Raw genomic sequence first — 26,196 nt, 5'->3', positions numbered from 1 at the left:
GCTGGGGGTTCAGTTTTCAAAACAGAAAAATTATACAAAGAATCCAAATCCCACATTTCAGAACGTAAAGCATTCAAGTTCAATGCCTATGTATACTTAAGTTAGCATATGACAGAACAATACAGAATTTATAAAAACTAATTTAATATATAAGAGGATAGAACTAAGTTTGAAATGCAATACTGAAGGGTTTTACTTTCACCTATAATAAAAGAATGAAAGGAAAGAAACTTCAAAGCAAGAAATGCTTTGGCTTAACAAGAGAAAAGAAAATCCCAGAACTTTCAGTGTTAAATTTTAAACAATTATCAATAACAGCAGTGCACAATCTCTTCACTATTTCTCCCATCTAAAAACCTGATTATTAATAAGAAAGGTCACTGTACTTCTGTAAAAAATATTAAACTGCAACAAATTCTTTGGCGTACTCTTGCCCAAGTTCTGACTAGAATCCTGTAAGTCTACAGAACTAGATCACCATGGAACACAGCGCAACGATAAATACCACAATCTATCAGCAGCATTAACTGCTCCCAGTTCTAAGACTTTAATTGCGACAAGGCTGCAGCTCGGAGACTGAAGAATGGGAAAGTCCTCTTTCAGCAGGCATGGACAAGGACCACATATTTTCGTACATGCTGGTGCATATAAGAAACTGTTTGCTGCCCCAGTCACAAGCATGTCCAAGACAGGATTTCTAAGTCTGTGAATATTCTACTCAATGCATTTTCATAGAATAAGCCCCAAATTATTTTACCCCAATCCATGAAGATTAAGTGACCAAAGCAACAGCAGGTTTGTCACAAGCTACAATCTTTTGCCAGACTTTGGGTAAAAAGGAAATCCCATAAAATTTTGCCTACACTAGACCATCAATTTCTAATTCACAGATAAAATAACTCAGTCAAAACTAAAAGTGAATCAGTATTCCTATATAATTACTGGTAAACACAGATGAGCTTTTAAGAACCCCTGAAATTTTTCTTCTCTTAAAGTACACCATTTCTGCAAAACACAAAGTGGACAATATAGTTAAAATATTAATATCGGTTTACAACGTCAAGTTGCTACACAGTAGAAAATCTGATGTGTATAGCAGGTCCTCAAGCTAAAACTAGATGTTAAACTGTGTGCTGCGGTAGGTCTACCCTCCAACTACTAGGAGTAGGCATACAAGAGATATAATTAGTTATGACACTAGGGCAGGCATGCATGTTTCAACACACACGTAGCTCAGAACAAAGTCTTTGGCATTGTATGACAGAGGACTTAAACCAAAGACTCAGAGAAAGGTTATGCAGTGTGTATGTCTTTTTATTTTAATTTAAAACTTGCCACATCAAATTATTTCTTTTAAGTTATAAGCATATCTTGATTTGTTTAAACATCTCTTTAAAGATTTCCCAGGGTGGGTGGGAATACCCTGTGGCTTTCACTGAGCCTACGGTACAAATGAAGGGAGTTGGCTGTACAAAATTCATTTGGTAAAAAAGAATCACCTTCCACAGAAGACTGCATGTTGACCAAACACATTTTAAAAAGTCTGATCGCTCTAGTCATGAGTTTCTCAATGAAGGATAACACTAAACTCCAAAAATAGAATATACAAATAAATAAATAAATACATAAAAAGAAAAATAAAAATAGAATATACAAGGCAGTATAATGTAACTTTGCCCATTAAAAGTTTGTCCAAGATATAATGCCAAGATACCCCAAAACCATAAATTTTGAGCAAAATTAAAGCATGAAACTATTAAATAAATTTTTTTAATTATGATCCACTTAGGATCTTTGTTCCTTGATAAAGACAGAAAAATAAAAAGATCAAAATTATATACCCGAGAATCTACAGAGCAATGTATGTAATAGATACACAAAGTTGATGACAATAAAGTGTAATAAACTCTAATGAGGGGCAAATTCAGGAAACTCAAGAGACAGATTACACATATACATAAAAAAACTATCCCTAAGATCCTACTGTGTTTAATCTCAAAAGATTGTAATGAGAAATATTCCAAAGCATTCCTTTTCAAAGGAAAAGTCTCAGTTTAGACATGAATTCAGTCAAAAATTTTATTAAAACAAAACCTATAATGCAGTAGTTCATAAAAACACAACAAAATTAATCTCTTACAATGATATACTGAGAAATTCCCAATAATAATAAGTTGTGTTTACTAGTCTCTTATCAAATATAAATTTATTTTTCTGATAAAATTAACCCCCCCAAACAGGTTTTAAATAAAAAGTTCCAAAATGTCAAAATGAAAAGAAGACACCAAAAAATGGAGGTAGGTTTCAAGTTTGATAGCTTCCATCTTCCAAGTTATATACTGCCCTCAGTCTGTACATGATTCCAGGAATGAAGACAGGTGTAGTGAAGAGGAGGTATTGTGAATAGGTGTTAGAAAACATAAAGCTTGTAATTAAGTACATTCTCAAGTATGATAATACTCCTGGAACAAGATAAAACATTGAGAATCCATCCAAGGTAAAGTAGCTAGACCTTATACTCCCACAAGTTAGAGCACACGACAATGAATTATGACAAATCCCATCTCATGAGCCAAATGGTCCATGAACACAGTACATGTGGTCCCTCCTAAGGCACTGTTAATGATGCACTTAGGTTTTGGTCCAGCAAAGCCTTCAGCCTTATAACAGGACCTGCTAATGGCCCTCTCCACTTTCACAGAACTATATAAGAAGCCTAGTATGCTGGTTATATATAACTAAACTTTTATATTTGGCTGAAAGAAAATACCCAGCAGATTATAGTTAACATAAGAAAAGCTGACCCTAACATTTATTAGTCTTAACTTTCTTTCAAATCAGAAAGTTCTATAGTTTCAGAGAAGTCAGGAGGTGGGGAGGAATAAGAAACATCTAAAATGAACTCTTCTATAGTTAAATTTATCCCATTCCTTTTTATTTTTTGAATTCTTATTCCTTGAATTCTCACCCTATTTAAAAACAGGGTGTGATTGTGACTTAATAAAACTGACTGATTTTCAAAATTGCTTTTGATAATTTAAAAAATAAAATTATGCTGAGATCTACAGATTTCATGCTAAAATTGGCATCTTATGCTGTGAACAAGAGGTTGGAAGATGATCCCTGACCACTGTGGCTCAGTTGGTTGGGCATTGTCCAGCAAAGTGGAAGGTTGCCTGTTCAATTCCCGGTCAGGGCACATGCCTGGGTTACCAGTTCAGTCCCCGTCAGAGTGCATACGAGAAACAAGCAATTGATGCTTCTCTCTCATATCCATGTTCCTCTCCATTATAGCCCTCTCTTCTCCTCTCTCTAAAAATAAATAAATATTTTTAAAAAGAGGTTGAAAGATAAATTAGAAGTTCAATAACAGGAAATTAATGCTATTCTTAACTGATAATCAGGAAGTAATCATAAACAAATTGATTTATAAGTGTTACTTCAAACCACAACTTAAAGGGATCCAAAAACAAATCTTAAAGCACAAAAAAAACAAAACAAAATCATATTCTACTCTAGCAACTACTCTGCCTTTGTCTTTTGTCAAATATAAGTATGGATAAGACTGCCACAGAAACAGTTACATACACAAATTTGTATTTCACTAGTTTTCTTATTTCTGATATCTGTAGGATTTATTTATGCCCAACATACAGATTTGCTGAATTATAAGAAAAAGTATACAGACTCCTGGCCAAGATGGAGGTGTAGGTAGACACACTGTGTCTCTTCACACAACCAAAAGAAAAACAACAATTTAAAAACAAAAAACAATCAGAACTGACAGTAAACCAAACAGTAGGGAAGTGTGACAACCAAAGAGTTGAAGAAGAAACATTCATCCACACTGGTAGAAGGGGGGGAGACCAGCAACCGGCAAAGAGGACTCGCAGCAAGGCCGTGGCTGGAGGACTGGGGTGGGCAGGGCAGCGGCTGGCAGACCCAGTGAGGCAGCAGATTGTGGAGCTGGGTGTGAAAGGCAGCAGCTGATGGAGTGGGCAGTCCCACATTCCCACACAGATAAGCAGATAAACCAGGAGAAACAACTAGGGAGCGGGATGCACTGTACAACCCAGGGCCCCAGCATGGGGAAATAAAGCCTCAAACATCTGATTGAAAACACCTGTGGGGGTTGAGGCAGCAGCGGAAGAAACTCTCAGCCTCACAGAGGGAACCACAGGGTCCTGGAACATACACAAACTCATCCACTTGGAAATCAGCACCAGAAGGGCCCAATTTGCCTGTCAGAAGCAGACCAAGTGACTGAAATCTGGCAGAGAATAGAGCAAATGCCATTATTCCCTCTCAGACCCCTCCCCCACATTCAGCTTCACAATGCAGACGTGGGTCGCCCCGCCCAAGCAAACACCTAAGACTCTGCCCCTCACTACATATCAGGCTCCTCAAGGAAAAAAAAATGAAAGAACAGATCACAGCTCCAGAAAACATACAACAAAGCAATGAAGAGATAGCCAACCTATCAAATGCACAGTTCAAAACACTGGTGATCAGGATGCTCACAGAATTGGTTGAATTTGGTTGCAAATTAGATTTAAAAAAATGAAGCCTACGCTAAGTAAAAGAAAAATGTATAGGGAAGCAATAGTGATGAGAAGGAAACTGGGACTCAAATCGACAGTGTGGACCAGAAGGAAGAAAGAAACATCCAAACAGAAGAAACCAGAATTCAAAAAGTGAGGAGAGGCTTAGGAACCTCCAGGACATCTTTAAATGTTCCAACATCCAAATTATAGGGGTACCAGAAGGAGAAGATGAACAGCAACAAGTGGAAAACTTATTTGAACAAATAATAAAGGAGAACTTCCCCAATCTGGCTAAGAAAACAGACTTCCAGGAACTCCAGGAAGCTCAAAGAATTCCAAAGATGGTGGACCCAAGAAGGAACACACCAACGCACATCAGAATTACATTAGCCAAGACTAAAATGAAGGAGAGAATCCTAGAAACAGCAAGAGAAAAGGAGACAGTTAGTTACAGAGGAGTTCCCATAAGACTGTCAGCTGATTTCTCAAAAGAAACCTCGTAGGCAAGAAGGGGCTGGAAAGAAGTATTCCAAGTCATGAAATCCAAAGACCTACAGCCAAGATTGCTCTATCCAGCAAAGCTTTCATTTAGAATGGAAGGGCAGATAAAGTGCTTCTCAGATAAGGTCAAGTTCAAGAAGTTCATCATCACCAAACCCTTACTATTTCAAAGGGACTTATCTAAAAAAAAGAAGATAAAAAATATGAACAGAGAAAGGAAAGCAAACTCACAGTTATTAACAACCACACCAAAAACAAAAGCAAACTAAGCAAGCAACTAGAACTGGAACAGAACCACAGAAATGGAGATCACATGGAAGGTTATCAACAGGGGAGTGGGAGGGGGAGAATGGGGGAAAAGGTACAGAGAAAAAGTAGCATAGATGGTAGGTAGAAAATAGACAGGGGGAGGGTAAGAATAGTATAGGAGATGTAGAAGCCAAAGAACTTATATGTATGACCCATGGACATGAACTAAAGTGGGGGAATGTGGGTGGGAGGGGATGTGCAGGGTGGGGAGGAGTGAAGGGGGGAAATGGGACAACTATAATAGCATAATCAATAAAATATATTCTTTAAAAATTATACAATATAAGCCATGTGATGACCCTTCTAATTTCTAACCAAAGAGCTCTAACATGATGAGGTCTGTCCAGAAGGTATCAGCCATGTAATATGAAAAAGAGATATTTCTTGAAGAAGATACAATACACAAGAAACACTGTACATAGGACAACAATATCTCAGTACTCTTCAACGTAGGCACCTTGGGATCTCAGATAGTTCTCCCAATCATCATTAGCTGCCCCTGTTGTATTTTCCTTAACCTCATCAATAGTCTGAAATACCTTCCCTTTCAAAGGTGATTTTAGTTTTGGGAAAACCCAGAAGTCGCAGGGCACCAAATCTGGGATGAAAAGGGGCAGAGACACCTGGGTGATTTCATGGCTTGGTAAAAAAAAAAACTGCATGAGATATGATGCACTAGTGGGAGCATGCTGTTGTGACAAAGATACCAAATTGCCCACTGCTGTGGCCTTCTGAATCATCAGAGTAATTTCCACAGAGGAATGTTCAAGTTTCGCACAAAATTGGATGCAGATTCATTGCTCTACTCACTCAGTCACATTGCATGCGATGGCCACACAGTACACATGCTCACTCAACAGCATCTCCACCCCCACTGACTAGCACAGTGAAGTCATCATTGTTCACACATGTGCATTACAGTCCACGCTCCTTGGCTGCCAAGTTACATCAACGTAGTGCAAAGCATTTTCATTATATTACAATGGCTGGGCTTTTTCTAGACAGACCTCACATAAAACTATTTGTATAGTTGCACAGTCTCACATCTTAGTTATAAAATATAAGGAAAGTATTATGTACTTGTCACATGAAGCAGAGTTATATCAGAATAAAAATACAAAATTTTGTGGGTGCAAAGGTTCATAAGCATGCACATATGTATAAATCTACACATGCATAAAATTTTACATTGATTCTTATATAGCCAAATGAGTTTCCATGGACTTTAAAAATTCCATTACTAGTGGGGAAAAATAATTAATATACCTCAGTTGTTACCTCCAAACACTGCACTTATTCCAATGATGTAACTTAGTTCAAAACATTTCTGGAATTCTTCCTTTGTAACTACTTCCAGAGCCAATGTATAAGCTACATAATAAAAATTGATTGTGCTGATTTTTTTCTTACCAAAAATGGAATTATCTGGCTTTATCACCCACCATGTTCATCAGGCTTAACTTCGATTCAGAAAATCAAAATTTATGTCACATCATCTCCAAATATGCCAACATTTGAATCATAGGGATGCCAGAAGAAGAGGAAGACTATGAAATTAAAAACTTACTTGAAAAATAATAAAAGAAAACTTCCCTAATTTGGCAAAGGAAATATACATACAAGTCTAGGAAGCACAGAGAGTCCCAAACAAGTTGGACCCAAAGAGGACCATATCAAGAAACATCATAACTAAAATGCCAATGATTAAAGATAAAGAGAAAATCTTAAAGACAGCATGAGAAAAGCGAAGAGTTACCTGCAAAGCAGTTCCATAATACTGTCTGCTCAAAAGAAACTTTGCAGTCAAGAAGGTGCTGGGAAAAAGTATTCAAAGTGATGAAAAGCAAGAACCTACAACTAAGATTCCTCTATTCAGCAAAGCTTTCATTTAGAATGGAAGGACAAATAAAGTGCTTCCCAGACAAGGTAAAGTTAAAGAAGTTCATCATCACCAAGCCTTCATTATATGAAATGTTAAAGAGACTTACTAAGAAAAAGAAGATAAAAACTATGAACAGTAAAATGACAACAAACTCACAACTATCAACAAATGAACCTAAAACAAAAACAAACTAAGCAAACAATTAGAACAGAGACAGAATCATAGAAATTGAGATCACATGGAAGATTATCAGTGGGGTGGTAGAGGGAGAAGATGAGGGAAAAGGTACAAGAATTATGAAGCACAATGGGTAGGTACAAAATAGACAGAGGGATGTTAAAAATAGTATAGGAAACAAAGAAGCCAAGAATTTATATGCATGACCCATGGACATGAACTAAGCAGGGGACTGCTGGAAAAAAGGGGGATACAGGGTGGAGGGGGCAAAGGGAAAAACTTGGGACAACTGTAATCGTATAATCAACAAAATACACATAAAAACTAATGTCACAGAAAATTTTAGCACTGAGCACACTTAGAAGAATTAGACATAGGCTGTCTGAAACCAACATCCAATGAAGCTATGCCACCACCAGTGTATGATTTGCTAATAAAGGTATAACACTTAATTATATCTGCTTACTTGTGGTTTTTTAGTTTCCTTAGGATATTTATTAGTACATTAATTACTTCAGTGATTTATTTATATTTGTGAACCCTGCCAAATATTTTATAAACAAGTCTTCAAATGTTATAAAATTTGCTTTATTTTTTTTAAGATTTTATTTATTTATTTTTAGACAGAGGGGAAAGGATGGAGAAAGAGAGGAAGAGAAACATCAACGTGTGGTTGCCTCTCACATGCCCCTTACTGGGGACCTGGCCCGCAACCCAGGCATGTGCCCTAGACTGGGAATCGAACCAGCAACTCTTTGGTTTGCAGGGCATTGCTCAATCCACTGAGCCACACCAGCCAGGGCATAAAACTTCCTTGAATTTGAGAATATATTACATAATGATTACCTAACTAAATTTCCTTCCAAGTTCTAAGTTTATCATTTATTTATTTCTCTATGTCTGCTAAATGGCATAAATTGTAATTACAAAACACAATGGAAAACTTAAAATGGTAAATTGTATAGTATGTGACTTATATCTCAATAATATTGTTTTAAAAAACTGAAGACACAGAAATCCAAAATGAGGGAAAAGACTTATTCAAAGATTAATGAAAAGCAGAGATCATCCAGAAACAGACCAACTAGGTAGCAGTTTTGAATCATCACTGAAATAACTCACATACTTTTACACATAGATACAAAGGGCCCCATCACAGGTCACTCTAACTGAAAAGACTTGAAAATTCCATAAGAAATTGAGTATAAAGAAATAAATATATAAGAATATAAAGAAATATAAAGAAATAAATAAATAAGACTCTTTCAACGCATTTGCCTATTTCATGATGGGTGATTTACGAGCACATCTGACCACACCACACTGACTGGTCAGCAGTTTTTCACCAAAAACACGGAGAAGCCCTGCGTCCCACCCTCATTATTCACCCCATCTTGCTCAAGAGACATTTTTTGGTTTCCCCAGATGAAAAAAGCCCTCAAAGGGACATATTTTACCAATGTGAAAGAAGACAAAAAATGGCAGAAGCGCTAAAAGGCATAGAAATTGATGAGTTCAAAAACCGTTCTGAGCAGTGGAAAAAAGGCACCAATAGGTGAACTGCATCAAAGGGAGAATACTTTGAATTCTCCCTTTCTGACTGAAGTTTAGACATGTCAGAATAAATATTATACACAATTTTTCATAAATAAATTCCAAGGGTTTTGGGGTCCCTTTGGGTCACTTATAACCAAATATTAGATCTGTGCGATCTTCTGAATAATGGGAAAAATTTTATATACTCTCAGTAGTGGTACCACCACCATCTTATCTGTGAGGCAGCCTAACTATGGAAATACATTTTGCTTGAAAAAAAGTTAACCATTCTTGCCCAGATCATGCTCAATCCACAGTCCTAATCTTTTTGACTGCACAGTGCATCCCTTGTATTTGTACTAAGATACCCTGTACACTATAAAACGTAAGAACTGAAGAATGAGATAAATACAATTTGTAGCCCTGATCATTGTGGCTCAGTTGGATGGGTGTTCAGTAAAGCGAAAGGTCACGGGTTCAACTCCCAGTCAGAATACACGCCTGGGGTGCAACTGATCCATGTTTCTCTCCTTCTCTTTCTCCCTCCCTTCCCCATTCTCTAAAAATAGATAAATAATATCTCTTTTGAAACTTCTAATGTATTTTCCCCACATCTTATAGGATGATATTTGTACACCCCTTGAGATGTTTACACATCTACGCTAGAAACCAGCGCTCCAAAAACAGTTCAAAATATGGCAACAGCAGGTGCTATAAATAATCCTCCACAGAAAATTCAGCGCTGATGAAAACTGATAATTTGTTTATGAAAGAAAGAATGTATATTCATTCATTCACTAAATATCCTGTTGACTGTTTCCCATACTAGTCACTGCTACAGATAGTGCAAATTCAAAAATTACTGAGACAGGCAAAGGTCCCTGTTCTTATGGAGTTTGATATCCTTGGGGGTGGGTGGCAGGCAAATAGTAAAGCACATATAAACAAAAATAAATACATAAATGTTCAAGTGGTGATAAAGGCACTAAAGAAAAAAAGCAGGGTTAAGAGGTCAGAGATGCATACAGTGTGCAGACACAGCAGGGGAAGGAAGTCCTTACAAAGTACTCTTTGAATAGGGTGACATTTCACAGGAGAACTGAATAAAATGAGGTGGGAAGTCATGCAAGAATCTGGGCAAAGATCAGGCCAGGCCGAGGAAAACGGTGTGCAAAAGCCAGAGGTAAGTGCAAGTGTGGCGTGTGTAGGGAACACAGGGTCAGTGTAACAGCAGCAGAGTGAGCAGTGGTTGGAAATGCTGTTGGAGCACTGGACAGAGATCTCATCTCACATATCCTTCTCAGTCACAGCAGCATTTCGGATTTCACTACAAGTGTAGGAAGGAGTCACTGTAAGGTTTTGAGACAGGGAAGCTATTTCTCTGCAAAGAAAAGTCTGGGTATAATGGGCAGAAGAGAGGCAAAAATGGCAGCACTAGGGCAGTGAGAAGATACTGAGTACTCCAGGTGAAGGGGGCTGGTGGTTGGACCAGGGTAATGGCAGCCGGGTAGTAAATGGGTGGCAGGCAATCAGGAGGCAGATCTAACAGGACTGTGCCCAGTAGATGAGGGGGCACAAGATAAGGAGACCCTCAAAGATCCTGGAAAAAACATGGTAAATGTGGGTGTTTGGAAGCACATAAAAACAAGTTTCATGCCACTCCTTTTAATTGGCCTTTCATTTTTCAATGTGTCTTTCTAACTACATTTTTATCAATGTTCATCATTTCCTGCACCATGTCTACATTCTCTTCATCACCACTCCCATTTCATTTTTTGTTCTAACACCTTTTCAAGCTTAAATTTTGAAATATGTTAAACCCTATGGGTTTACATACCTAATAAAATTCTTACATTACGCAACCGTACAGTGATCGCTCTGAAACTTACAGACTGCACACTGAAAATGTGTGTGTTAAAAATAAAAGTCAGACTACACCCAAGGGGGTCACAACGGGTGGCTCCCTTGTTCACCCACATCTGCCCTTTGGGGGTCCAGTAGATACTCGGTGCCTCGTCTTACTACCTTCTCTTCTCTTAACAAACGTGTCTATCCAGTCAGAATCTAATTCATATTACAGCATGTTAAAAGGAACAAAAGACTAAAGTAAAAAAATAAAATAAAACTGGAAAGTTGCTGGAATCAACCATTATGAAGTTAATGGTATACATTTAACTTTTTGGTCCTTTTTGGCACTTGTGAAATAATACCATATACAAAGAGAAGTTGACCACCATGCAATGTGAAACATTATTAAGAACACTTAAAAATCTCACCTTGACCCTAATTGTATAATGGAAAAGAGAAGCCCAAAGACACTGAGGAACTTTCCTATCACATAGAAAACAGATTCAGAGACTAAATACACACAGACACAACACCTCTACTGACTTCTAGATTGCAGCTTATTTCTTTTTAAAAGGAAGCTTTCATTTTTTACTTTTATTTATTTATTTTTAGACAGAGGGGAAAGGGAGAGAGGGAGAGAAACACCAATGTGTGGTTGCCTCTTGTGTGTCCCCTGCTGGGGACCCAGCCCACAACCCAGGCAAGTACCGTAGACTGGGAATCAAACCAGCAACCCTCTGATTCTCTTACCGGCACTCAATCACTGAGCAGTTTAATACACCAATGCGTAAGGCCAATCTCAGATCAAGATATTTCTCTACAGGGCATTTAACAATAGAAACTTTCTCTACCAAGTTTTTAACTCGTCTCAAAGCCTTTTATTAACCAAACAAGCCAAAAAATCTTTTTTCCTCCAGAAAACTGTTATCTTATCCTATGGCCTCCCACTATTCTTGCCCACTCGTATACAGCATACATGTAAGGTAGTACCGTGAGGTATCTCACAATGACCTTAAAATGAATTAAACGAGACTGCCATCTGCATTAGATCTGTAAGAAAAGAAACAGATTCAAAGTCACCTTAACAAGTTGCTCCCAAACCAGTAGGCTAGTATCTGCTTAAGAATATTAACATATCTAAAGAAAAAAGGCATTTGTCAATCAGAAAGGGGAAGTAGAAAAAACAAGCAGGGTAAATTCTGTCAGTGCTCTTCCAGACACAGTCCAGGAATAGGAGTCCAAATCCAAAGGGGGGTAGGCTCATGGGTGGCAGGTGGGGACGGGTTGGTCAATAAGGAATGGTGGTGCGGGGAAATGGAGACAGATGTACTTAAACAACAATAAAATAATAACAATAAAGTGTGCTTTATAAATAACAGGCCACTGGAAAGGTTTTCCCTATAGTGTGAGGAGGCCCTTACACCCTTCACCTCCATCCCTAATATTTCCTGTTCAACTCCCAAACTCATAAAGCAATGAGCAACATATGGGTTATACTTTGATTCTCTACTTGAATTTGCCTGCAGAAGAGAAAATGCACATGCCAATACAAGTATATGACTATTCCACCTAATATGGTATACAGATAGATACACGTTCACACACCGTGCATGCACGTGGGTACTCTCCACCCCTCTGTCAGTGAACAAGTTGAATGAGTATATGAATAACCGATCTCTTTCAAAAGTGTACTGACAAAATCAAATTTCTAAGCAAATGAAGGCCCTGGTCTATGGTTTTTCTTTTTAATATAATGAATATCTTCCTGCCAATGAATTTTGTGCTCCTTAATGTTAGGGTTACAGCTTCTATTTCATCTGCAATACCTATAGCAACTAATAGAGTTTCATGTGTATCACAGAAATTCAAATGTCTGTTATTATATTCTAAAATAATTAGAAGTGTGTTAGACTGGAAAATGGAGACAACTTGAACATACCTATGTCAAATGTACAGCTTGAACACAAAACTCTGAAAAAATTTAAAGCACCTTTTTCAATTCTTAGCAAATCAATACACTATTGTCCAATATTGTTGCATGTGAATCTACAGCAAGTTATTCTACATACAGTAATCAAATATTTACTTTGGGGCTATTAACAGATTTATTACCCTGACCTATCTCTATTTCAGAAATACAGTTTGATATTAGTAAAACTTTCACTGATACACTCAATAAACATTCCTGCCATCTATACATGAACCTGAAACTACAAAAAACAAAACAATGTACCAGGTATTACTTACTGCAATATGAAAATATAACAATGTTAAACCTTTCTATTCGGCCCCAAAATAAAATTTAAGTAAACCACACTATTCTGCCTTTCCCACAAGGAAGCTGAAACCATCGGTTTTCTCACGGACACTTTAAACACACACACACACACACACACACACACACACACACACATTTCATTAGATCTAATCATCACTGTGCTCCACACAGAAATGTCATGTTAATGACGGGCTGCTGGTGCGGGACAGGGGGAAGCTGCAAAGACCAGTGAACAAACACAGATCCATTATGTGAATATACTTCTTACCAGAGATACCACTAGGGCAGAATTTGTAGGTTTCAAAACATTTATTTTGTAACATCATTTAAAGTTAGTGTACTCTGAAGCAAAATTAATGTTTTGGTTTGTACTAAACCAATTCAAACAAATCAATGTTTTGTTTCCAATCACCGTTCAGAATGAGAGCAAATTCTGAACACACTGTACTTCCAGCAGCGTACCTGTTAGGTATGTAGATGTTGATAGAATAAACTTCCCTAATCCACTAGAGTGAAATGTGTATTACAGGGAGATTAGATACCACAGGCCAGAAAACTGAGTGGACTTTCTTTGTATGGCTGTATTGTTCTAATTAATTACCTCTTTAAGTCCTCAAACCATGAAAGATAGTCTTCATTCCATATACATACGTACACATGTCAAAACATGTTTAAAAAACAGAAAAGTAGCATTAACTTCTAGTTCAATATTACGAAAATGTGCCACTGGTATACTAAAATGTATATATAATCAAAAATTAAATGTCCAGTAAGTATAAATTTTTCTACCATACCAATTTTTATAAATTATTTTAAATCCTTTACAAAATTTTCACCAGGAAAAAAGTAAATTCTCAAAATGGTTATGAAAGAGATAAAGGTATTAAGCAAAGAAAAAAAGATGATTTGAAAAAAGACTCAAGGACACAGACAACAGTATGGTGATTGTCAGAGGGGAAGGGGGCTTTGAGGGAGGTAGAGAAAGGTAGAGGAGAGAGAAATGGTGATGGAAGGAGCTGTGACTTGGGATAGTAAACACACAATACAAAACATAGATAATGCACTGTAAAACTGTATACCTAAAACCTGTATAATTTTATAAACAAAGGTCACCCCAATAAATTCAATAAAATGCTTAAAAATGAAAATAAATAAATTAGCTAATTACGACTTAAATATGTAAACACTGATGTGGGGAGAAAAAAGGACATACTCTGCACATATCTGTTTGATCAGTCAGCCATCTAATTAATAGTTGATACTAAATGAAAAATAAAACTTTCCTCCAAAACAACTGGCAAAAGGCCAAAAATAGAAAACGCAGTTAAGGAAGATTGGTCCACCAAAACACTAGAAAAGCAATTACCTGGATGGAAATAAAGGTTTTTATTACCATGAATAAAAGGAAATTAGAACTTTAAGGGAACTTTTTTAAAAAAATTCAACAATGATACAACACGGCTGCTTCCAAATTAAGTTACCTTTCATTTGCTGTCAAGTTTCTCTAAATTCAACAAGGTATTTTAATTACAGTATTTTCCAGGTAAACTGTAAAACAGGCTCATGTTTCCAAATGTATATGTTAGATTTGAACATGGTAGTTATTTAAAACTCAATTAGTTTGGGTTTGAGACCCTACAATAACTTTTAGTTTTAATCACTGTTGGTGTTTTTCCCATTACGATTAAATATCTAGGAAGAGAAATTTTCTTAATCATAATTTTTTTCTTTTCCTTTTGACATATTTATAAAACCAAAAACAATTACTTCTAGGTACTTAATTCCACCCTCCAGGGCATGAACTGTCTTTCTTATACAGAACACCTAGAATGCTTTTAAATGCAATGATAATTAAGAAACATCAAAGTAAAACCAGGGTATTTCACAGGGAACTAACAGCTATCATCTTTTGGATACCAAAGGACACATTTCTTATCTGGTGTTTTTCTTGTCCTCTCTGCTGTACCACCAAGAGTTTTTTACCCAAACAATGGATGCATTTTCTTAATGTAGCCTTAACTCTTTGAGGATCAGGTAAATTTGTTTTAAAAGTAAACTGATAAGGGCAACAACAACAAAAGAACAGACAAATAGGACTACATAAAAACTTCGGTACAGCAAAGAAAGTAATCAACCAACTGGAAAAGGAACCTACTAAAATGGAAGAAAATATTTGCAAACCATAATCCTGACAAGGGGTGACATCCAGAATATATAAACATGAAACACAACCACAAAAACTACAATTAAAAAAATAGCAAAACTCTTGAATAGAATTTTCTCCCAAAATATATACAAGTAGACAATAAGCATATGAAAGAAATGATGTTCAACATCACTAATCAACAGGGAAATACAAATCAAAACTACAATGAGATACCACCTCATACTCATTAAAATGGCCACTATTTTTTAAAAAAAAGTTCTGGCAAGGACATACAGAAATTTGAACCCCTGTGCACTGTTGGTGAGAATGTAAAATGGGCAGCAGCTATGGTATATAGAATGGAGGTTCCTAAAAAAACTTGATAATAAAATTACTATATGATCAGGCAATCCTATTTATGGACTGAGGTCTGTCTAGAAGGTAAGCAGCCATGTACTATGAAAAAGAGACATTTACTGAAGATGTAAGATACAAGAAGCATTGTACATAGGACAATGACACCTCAGTCTCCTTCAGAGTAGGTGCCTTGGGACCTCACTCCATCCTCCCAGACATCATATTTTTCTAGCTCTCACTGGAGGTCTGAAATCTCTTCCCATTCAAAGGTGATTTTAGTTTTGGGAAAAGCAAGAAGTCACAGGGTGCTAAATCTGGACTGTAGTGGGGCTGAGTCACCTCATCTGAATGGTTTTCACAGAGGAACATTCAAACTTAACCCAAAATTGGATGCAGATCTATTGTTCTACTCATTCAGTCATTTTGAATGTGACAGCTACACAGCGCATACTTTCACTCAGCAGCATCTACTGCCCCCACTGACTAGTACAGCGAAGTCGTCACTGTTCACACAAGTGCACTTCAGGCCAGTCTCCTTGGCTGCCAGGTGACATCGATATTGTACAAACTGTTCTTGTGATATTAACAGTAGCTGGACTTTTTCTTGACAATGGGTAAAGAAAATACGATGTATGCATACAACCGTAAAAAGAAGGAAATCCTATCACCTGCTACAACACAGATGAACCTCAAGGACATTATGCTAAGTGAAATAAGGCATTTACACAGAAGGATAAATAATGCATGATTCCACTTATATTAAGTACTTAAAGTACTCAAACTCTTAGAGAGTAGAATGGCAGTCACCAAGGGCTATGGGGAGAGGGAAAAGGGGGAACTGTTGTTCAACAGACTTTCAATTTTGCAAGATAAGAAAGTTCTAGAAATCTGTGGCACAAAACACTGTTAACCACTGTACACTTAAAAATGGTTAAGTTGTTCAATTTATATTATGTGTTTTTTACCACAATAAAAAAATTTAAGTAAGCTGCTAAGGAAGCAAGAATAGCAAAAATCTTGAAAATGAGGGATGAAATTGGTTACAAACTTAATGTAAAGCTACAGCAATCAAGACAGTGTGGTACTTGCCTAAGGATAGTGATATAGGTCAATGAAACCAAATAAACAATCAAGAAATAAACTCTTACATCATGGTCAAATGACTTTCCACAAAGGTACCATGATTAAGTGATTAAGTCAATAGGTAAAGTACTGTCTTTTCAACAAATGGTGCTAGGAACAACTAGATAGCCACACTTTAAAAAATGGAGTTGGGAGCCCTACTTCACATTATTATACAAGTTAACCAGAATAATCAAAGACTTAAATGGAAGACCTCAAACAAAAGAAAAATCAGTTAAGTTAGACTTTATCAAAATTTAAAGTGTTGATGCTTCATAAGACACAAAAAAAGTAAAAAGACGACCCACAAAATAGGAGAAAATAATTGTAAGTCCAATAAAGGATTTGTGTTGAACATATAAAGAGCTCTTATAACTCAACCACGAAAAGGTATCCGAATAGTTTCTGTAGAGGAATGTTCAAGCTCAACACAAAATTCAATGCAGATTCATAGCTCTACATGCTCAGTCATTTTGAATGTGACGGCCACACAGTACACACGCTCACTTAACAGAGTCTAACAGAGTCTAGTTAGTCCCCCACTAACTAGTAGAGTGAAGTCTGTGGAAACTATTACAACCTAAATGAAAAAGGGGTAAAGGATTTAACATATATATATTTAATATATATATATATTTCTCTGCTACACAGAGAAGACACACAAATGGCTAATAAGCACATGAAAAGATGCTTAACATTATGAGCCATCAGGAAAATTCAAAGCAAACCCGCTTCACACCCACTAGGATGCTTAAAATTAAAAAAACAAATAATAGCACCCTGACCAGTGTGGTTCAGTTGGCTGGTGCATAGTTCCATAAACCAAAAGGTCACCAGTTGAGTCCTGGTCAGGGGACAGGCCTGGGTTGTGGGTTCGGACCCCAGTTGGGACAGAAGCAACTGATTAATGCCTGTCTTTCACATCAATGTTTCTCTCCCTCTCTTTCTCCCTTCCTTCCCCTTTCTAAAAATAAATAAATAAAATCTTTAAAGACAGACAATAACAAGTTTGGAGAGGATGTGGAGAGATCAGAAAACTTACACACTGCTGGTGGGAATGTAAAATGGTGCAGCTGCTCTGGAAAATGATTTGGCATCTCCTCAAAAGGTTAAAGACAAAGTTGCCATATGACTCAGGAATTCCACTCCTAGGTATAGAGCCCACAGAAATGAGAACAAAATACTTGTGCACAAATGTTCACATTAGCATTATTCATAACCACCAAAAGGTGGAAACCACCCAAATGTCTGCCACTGGATGAATGGATAAATATAAGGTGATATATCCATACAATCTTATATTATTAATTATATATCTTAACTGGATGAATTGTACAGTATATGGATATCTCAATTCTGCTATTAAATACATTAAACTGTTATTAAGATTGTATAGTCTTATCACACAAAGTATAAAATGTTTCAACTGAAAAGAAAATTAGAAATGACCAAACTCACTGGTTTTATTGTACAAATGATGAAATGGAAGCTCTGAAACCTGGGTGGAACAGAACGGGGTCAGTCTCAAAACCCAGTTCCAGGGCTGTCCTCACTCTGGGGTGATGATGGTACAACTGCCTCCCAAAGCATGGTCAGCCAGCTGCACTGATTTACTGACTAGATGAAGAGTCGAAGCGTTTCTACAGAGAGTAGCTACTGCCGTGTACCCCTTTCTCTTTCCTTACCACAGAGCACTGGCCTATTTTCTAAGTTTTTTTTGGGGGGGTTGGTGGTAGTGGCTAAAATTATAGCTCATAAGTCCCTCCTTCCTCTTCTTCATCCAACACCAACTATAATGAATGGAAACAGGACTACTAGAATGGGGAAGGTTAACATACCTTGCTTTGACTATGGGAAAAAGTCACCAGATCACCTCAAACGATTAAGGCAAATTCATCTAATATAATGTACACAGAACTTCCATCCAATGGGCAAGAGACTGGAACATGGCCCTAGGCTGGCTAGGCACTTAACTGTCAATTATTGAATATGTTTTTCTGGAAGGGAGCATCCCACCTAAGGGAAGGAGTGTGAAAAATACAATAGCTCATCTCTCTTCCCCGAAACAAAGATAACTAAGCCACTAAAAGTTACAAGACACCATAAAAAGCTTACCAGAAAAACCATTAGGTACAACTATTAAAAACTGGTATGTCGCTAAAAAAGGTAGGGTCAAGTAAAAACTACAAATAACTTTATAAGAACTGGTAATAAATCAGCAATATGTTTGCAATGTTATCAGAGGGCCCCCAAAGAGTTTGGAAAACTGAGAAAAATTATTCACATTAGAATCACAAAAATATTTTATCCATTCTTGGTAACAAAGATTTTCTTAGTTAAAAAAATAAATAAATGCATTTTTGGATAGAAAGAGATGAAAGTGTTATAATTTACTACTTTCTATTCAAACATTTTGAGAATTCTTAAAAGTAATTCTATGAATCTAAGACGTTGAATATTTTCCAATTCAAAAGCTGCAAATATTTATCTTTATTATGATTTCAAAATTATCCGAAGATCATCTTTTTTTCCCCCCTTTACACTGAGGCAGCAAGGCAAATGCGTTTCTAAAGAATCAAACGGTAATAGCAGGCTGTGCTAGAGGAGAACCAAAAGGGGAACATAGTAGTCTAGGAAAACTAACAGGGTACACTATTTTTAAACAGATTTAAAAAATATATATGACATCTATAAAATATCTCAATTCATTTTCAGACATGTAAAAATTAAGGTAACTGCTAACAGATCCTTCCATATACATGATTCAGCAGTCTAAAAATAGTTATTATACACTAAATAGTCACCAGAAATAACACTTTTCTCTGCTGAAAGATTAAAAATGAAAATAAGACTTTTCAATGCTGTCAAACATATTCAATTTTCCCCTCAAATGAAGTTTAGATGAAAACAATGTGACTGACAAGCTCTGCACAGGCAAATCTTGGCAGCCCTCAACTCTATCTCCTTGGCCTGTTAAGCAAAATTCCTCCACAAACTGTTGGTCTTCGCAGTAACTCCTACAAAGCTCATTACTGGCAGCACCGACCTATCCCCCGTGTTGTGCATTTATCCCTGGGACGCATATCAACATGTGGCACATGTCCTTGACACGCACAGAAGAGCTGCACCCCAGGACAGCAGTATGCACGACAATAGTGTCGACTCTCACTTCTTTATGGTTGCTGGGATGTAACCGAGAAATCTAATAACTGTGACAGTGGGGCCTTTCGGTTTTTCCTTGCCTTTCTAGACAGTGAAGCTGCACAGACACTAATGAAAGGTTAAATGAATAGGAATAGTTGACAAGAGGTACAATAAAGAAGGAGCTTGGTAATCCACAGACACTGAGCAGAGATCCTTGGCTCAAGCAGAGAAAGGACAGCACATCGTCGAGTCACAATATTTAAAACAGCTTGCTATACACAGAGGCTTTTGTGTCTGGGTACACGTCTGGCTTTGGACTAAAAAAAAAGAAAAAAGATACTGAAAAGGAATTTCAGCATGGGGCACTTCGGCAAATGTAAGGTCATAACAAGAGAAAAATGTTTTGTGTGGGTTGTTACATCTTTGTACTAAACACAAAAAAGCAGGGCCTATGAACTCATGAACCACAAGTTCCAAGGCAATACTATACATTTTGATAACTACTAAATACTCTATCTAGAGGGCTGGTTTGGTGCAATTCCCACTGGTAAGATGTACATGCAGTGACTCACTTAGCAGTCCCAAATTCTGCCTTTCTTGTGGAAGAATTCCTGATATTCATCTTAAGAGTTTTACAGTCAAGTCCTAGTCTTTAGTGAACGCAATTTGCTACAAATATCACCAAAACTCTCAAGCCATCTTCCTTCTACTCACTGCAAAACTTCTCAGCAATTTACTGTAAGGAAACTGAATTTACCATGCTAGCCATGTGTGTGAAATACAAGGCAAACTTTCTGTAATTTCAAGTGGCTGCAAAGCAAAATGCCCTCAACTAGAATTCTTAATTACTGATTTTGCGTTTTTAGTGACCATCCCAACTACACCTTAATGAAAGGTTGTATTCCTTGTGGAATTGATTTTAAATTATAATAGCATGACTACTTAAATCACCAAGGGGAAAAAATGCTCCTGAATGTCAAAGGAACATAAAGGAAAAAGAAAGAATGACATTGCTAGGTAGATATTTTTTTAAAAGTTATGACTCTGCTGTGGCAAAACTTTAAAAAATTATAAATCTGTAAAATCATTCCTATGCATATGCATGAGTTATAGGTTTATAATAAATGGTAAAAGCATACTGAGAATATGTTTTAAAACAAGGGAGTCTCTTTGAACAGCCAAATTAAATTATAGCTTGAACTCTTGAGTGTACTGAGGGTTCTAATAAGCAACAAATAAAGACTTTTATTGGCTAGCAATATAATGAGAGCTACTGTGCAAAAGATGAAAAAAAGACAAATCTGGCTAGTTTATCTCACTGGATTATATCATTTACTTAAATGGCAAATAAGTTTGTCTAAAGTAATGCTACTAAAAACTGGTATATAAATATTAAAGAGCAATTAGGATCAATGACTCTTTAATGTAACAAATTTTAGTGGGAAGGCTGAAACAAATGTAAAATTAAACAACAAATACTGAATTTAATACCACTTGAGTTCTATTTCTTTAAGTTTAACATATATGTTGATTCCTAATATATCAGCTTAATAAATGGTTTGCTATTTATGCTTATCACATGAGGGAATTATTTCAAAGGAGTGCTCTCTCGAGTATGGCAGTTACATGTAGAACTACCTCAAAGCCATTATATACAGAAAGGAGGTTGTCCTTAGTGAACTGAGGGAAGGTATCCCCCTCCTCAGTGACTTAGTAGGAAATTACTTTTAATAGAATTTGGAAGGTTGGCCTCTTACAAGAGAACTCCTTCAGTTACCAAAATGACAAATTTAGCAAACCAAAATCAGATTTAAAATGTATTTGGTTGGATTTTGCTTGATCTTCAAGTCACTTAAAAGGTAGAAGTTTAGAAATCTTAGCTGACTACATGACTGTTCTTATAGAAAGTTCTGTTGCTTCTGTCTGAGCTTAAAAAAAAACCCTACAATAGCCTCTCCAAGCCTAAACACTGAGCCAGTATTCTTTACTTTTTCTACAACAGTCTGATTGCCAGAGTGACTTTTTCTAACCTTAGGTATATCTAATAAAATCACGAGGCTCCCTCTAGCTCTTTAGAGAGGAGTTTACTAACCAATGGCCCTATGTAATTTCCAGCCAACAGGAAAGGTTTGAGAAGGCTGCTTCCCCTTCTACAAGAAATGTTTTCAACTGTTTCTTGTAAGGTTGTAGATGGTAAATGAGGCCATCTGCACAGGAATTCAGAAAACACTGCTCCTTATATCCACATCAAATTAAGAATCTATTAATTGCCTCCAAGCTAAGCTTTATACACAAAATTCTATAATAAAACTTTAACCTATTTAAACTACATCTACATTCCCAACTTAGATTTATCCATCTCCCTAAAATTAATGTTAGTCCCTAAAAACAAGCAACAGTATATATTAGTACCTATAGAAATTCAAACTTATAATCTGGTTCCAGTCCTAAAAATCTACGTTTAAATGGAGAATCTTAAATTTTTTTTAAGTGTCACTAACAGTGTATCAGTGGGGGTTATGGAAAACAAAGATGTTCATGGTAATTTGTAGAAAACATTTTCATGCACTACATTTATGCGCAACACTGGTAATGATTTTTTATTTATTTATTTTTTTGTTATTCAGTACTGGGTATTTTGGGATTGAAGTTATTTAGAAAACTATAAATAACGTAGTTGAAGCATGCCATTGATATTTATTCTATCTTACAACAGCCATAAAAGCCATATAGTCGACTGGCAAATCATTTCAAACAAGTGAATATGAAAAATGCTACATCAAACTCCTCGTGTTCACTAGGACCATCTTTTAAATACGTAAGAAATATTTAAAATGGTGTGGAACCTTAACGCTAAAATTAAAAATAAAGGGAAGCACTAACTTCAAGTCATCACCTACTTTGGACTCCCTTAATATAAGGAATATTCACAGGAACAACAACAAAAAGAATAGCTCCCTCCACCCCCACCCCCACCCCTTTTGAGCCAGTGTCCAATTTCTTCTTTTCTGAACAGCTGTATTATCCAACTTAAGTTGCTCTGCTAATTTCAGTCCCACAAGGACTAACTTGGAAGGCAAAAAAATACAAGAAAAGATCAATTTGCTGGGAAAGATCAAATGAGAAAACTGTGGGGACAGCACCAGGTCAGCGTGTGGAGAACTAAGCAGACCTGTTCTTCATTAACTGCTGCTCTCTGGGGATGTCACACACTACCTGTCCATGGGCTTTATTGAACCGCCTAACCCACCTCTCTGTTCCATTCTTCTGGGCCCAAGTGAATCATATCCTGCTGCTGACAAGTTAGCAGGGGACTGCGGCTGCAACATGAAAGTACTTTTCTTTCTTGTCTAAATCAGGCAGATTTTTGAAAAGACGACACAGCATTGACTCGTGACATGGCAAGATGAAACGAGAGGTCTGGGCTGGTCTTGGAGCTGTGCAGATAAAAGTAATCAAATGACACTCCTGGAATGCAAATTGGCATTCTTGACTGCAGCAATTGCACAACCATGAAACATCCCTGACAGCAAGCAAGATTAGGACAAAATGTTATGTAAAGCACTGAACTCAAAAACTCTCACTTGAAAATTCAAACTGTAACACTTACATTTTAATACAGCAATAGTCAGCTCTGCTTTTGTCTGCTTCTTTCTGTAATCACGTATCCCTACCTGACAGCTATCTCACATTTCAGGTAGAAAGAAAAAGAAAAACATAAGACATTAGGAATGTACAATTACTATTAATATTTTCTTTATATTTATTTTTTAAAATCACGAGGTTGCTTTTTTCCCAAATTTACAAGCAAACTCCAAACTCAATATTCTCAAGGGGAAAGAAGACACTTTCAAACTTTTCTCACAAGATTCTCAGAGTTCACATTCAGGCTCTGTATTACTTCCCTCAGGTGAAGATACTCCAGTACTTTGGTAAAGTGATTAGCAATGTGGATTTTAAATACTCTGTTCTCCGGGAATAGAGGAGTAGCTACAACTGAGAACTTCATTAAGGCTGAACAGTTTAAATGAAACAGCTACAAATATAGCATAAAATGCAGATACCTTATAAAGGTTCATAAGGGATTTTGGGGGTGATTCCAAAGGATAAAGGAAGTTCTATTAGCTTGTACAAGTTCTCACTCCTCTTGAGTACGTCCTCAAATCAGACATACTAAATAAAAGTGCCAGAAATAAATTCTCCCACTTAAAGCAAGAATGTGTGTGCACAGTCACATCAGAAATTGCAGAACACAAAGCAGTAGATGACAAATGGGCTTTGTCACTGTTCCAAGTGATCACTATTTGGGAATAGATGTGTAGACAAATAGTATATAGGCAAAGGGCAAGGAGAAGAAAAATAATACCTACAGCCGGCTTTTACAGTTTTCTTGTATAAAATGCTGCTAGATGAAAAACTCTCAAGTGCTAAACAGATATATTTAATATTTTGTTTTGACGCCTCCACTTAAACACAAGTTCCAACCATTGCAACTGTCCACGAAGTACATAAAAAATAATGAAACAGGCCACTTTCTGCCACTTTAATCCTGGGTACACAGGATTATTTTATGATGTCTTTTGTACATCAGTTTTACAATAGCTTGACTCTAGGGTAAATGGGAAGCAGTATAAATTGCATGCTGCTTTCAAAACCATTTTAATTTGTCAGCGTTACTGTAACCACAGTCTTGGGCACACGCTATTTTGTGTGTGTGTGCCTGCATTTGACAGCCGCATCTCCTACACTCCAGTCGTGACTTTGATCACTGAAACAAGAGATGTCACATTAGGGGGAAGGGAAGAAGGAAAAAACTGCCAACTCGATACCTGCCCTTTTCTTACATATTCCATTTACATGTGGAACACAATATGTGAGATCCCCAAGTGGGGGTAACAGCAGCAGCACTGGGTGGAAACAAACTAAAAGGAAGGGTGTGGTCTAGCCCCATTTCTAAGAAATCACTTCCCCGAAAGCGGACGGAGCGCCGGTCGGCGGGCGAACTAGCCGCGTGCCACCTCGGTGCCGAGAGCCGCTTCCCGTGCAGCGAGGCTGTGCTGGCATCTCGCTCCGAAGCTTCTCCGCCTCTACCAGCACTTGGAACTTTTTTGTTTCAATCTCAACCTCTCTTCATAGAGGATTTCATCCAGGGTTTTGTTTTGTTTTTTATGTGTGTGTGTGTTTTTAAAATTATTCTGTCCCCTCCCCGGGCCCCAAACGCTATCCCGTAATCCACGTGTAAGTAAAACAAGTAGGCTCCTCCAGAACTGCGCCTCAAAATCCGTCTCTGGGGTTTATTTTCCTGCCTGCGTTTTGCAAATTCTACGTAAAGCCCCCAGGAGCACTTCCTACAATTTCTCCATTTACAAAGGAAGGTTTCCCCGACAGGAGGGAGAGCGGAGAGCAAAGCCAAGGTGCCGGGGACGCGGTGGCCGAGAACTCATTTCACCGCGCGGCGCACCAGCGCGCCCGGGCGCCCACGCCCAGCCGCCCGTCCCACACTCGCGGGCAAGTTTTAAAAGTTCCCGTTCTCCAAAATGCTCTCCTCTCCGCCCCAAGCTCCTTCCAGGGCTCCGTTCATTCCCCCACCTTCTCCCCAGCCCATCCCCAACTCCCTGGAGCCTGCCGCTCACCTTTCCCCGCCAGCCGCGAGAGGGGGCGACGTTCACGAGCGCCCCTCACACACACCCTCCCACCTGGAACTCTCTTGAGAAACTTGGGCCAAGTTTTTCTGGGGGGGAGATACCAAGGGCACAGCAGGGGCCAGGTTGGACAGGGGTTCTCCTCCCCTGCCCGCCCTCCTCACCGCCCCCCTCCACCTCACGCCGCGGGACTTCAGAAAAACACGGCCCCCGGCGGCCCCGGGGCTCATTTCTTACGAAGTCTAGAATAGAAAAGGAAAAGGAGGGTGGAAACTTCTTACCATCTCGGCATGCTGGTTGTCAAGTGCAGCCCCCGCCTCTTGGTCTCCTCTTAGCGGCCGTGCCTGGACCAGCCCCTCGGCCGCTTCTCGCTCCTTCAGTCTCGGCCTTTCTTTCCCTCCCCCTCCCGGTTTCCTCCCGGCCGCCGCTCCAGCCGCCTCCGCCTCTCCCCGCCCGCCCGCCCGCGCGCGCCCTCGCCGCGGCCCCTCCGCGCTCAGGTGACTGATTTACACACGCGCCCCGGGTCGCCCTCGTTCCCCAAGTCGGAGCCTGCAGCGTTCCCCCGGCTTTACAGGAAAAAAAAAAAAAAAAAAAGGAACGGACTGTCCCGGGTGGGNGGGGGCGGGGGGGGGGGCGGGCGAGGTGACCTAGGGCGGATATGTAAACCCCACAAGGTTCTCTCTGCAAAACTGTCGTGATTACAATGTTGC

The 26,196-nt window shown here is 38.1% G+C and overlaps 1 protein-coding gene across 4 annotated transcripts in view; it reads right to left on the bottom strand.

Annotated features, from left to right (window-relative positions):
* BNC2 (basonuclin zinc finger protein 2) overlaps positions 1-25,914 on the bottom strand; it is a 425,587-nt gene extending 399,673 nt beyond the window's left edge. For all 4 annotated transcript variants that reach the window (XM_037061921.1, XM_037061922.1, XM_037061923.1 and 1 more), the window contains exon 1: positions 25,768-25,914. In XM_037061921.1, coding sequence (XP_036917816.1) covers positions 25,768-25,770 — 3 coding nt within the window. In that variant the 5' untranslated portion in view covers positions 25,771-25,914. The remainder of the gene's footprint in view (positions 1-25,767) is intronic.
* Positions 25,915-26,196: the final 282 nt, after the last annotated feature.

This window comes from Sturnira hondurensis, unplaced genomic scaffold, assembly GCF_014824575.4.
Source record: "Sturnira hondurensis isolate 20B ecotype Veracruz unplaced genomic scaffold, ASM1482457v3 Scaffold0013559, whole genome shotgun sequence".
Classification (NCBI taxonomy): domain Eukaryota; kingdom Metazoa; phylum Chordata; class Mammalia; order Chiroptera; family Phyllostomidae; genus Sturnira; species Sturnira hondurensis.
The sequence above is the reverse complement of the archived record's forward strand: the minus strand, read 5'-3'. Positions and strand labels throughout refer to the sequence as shown.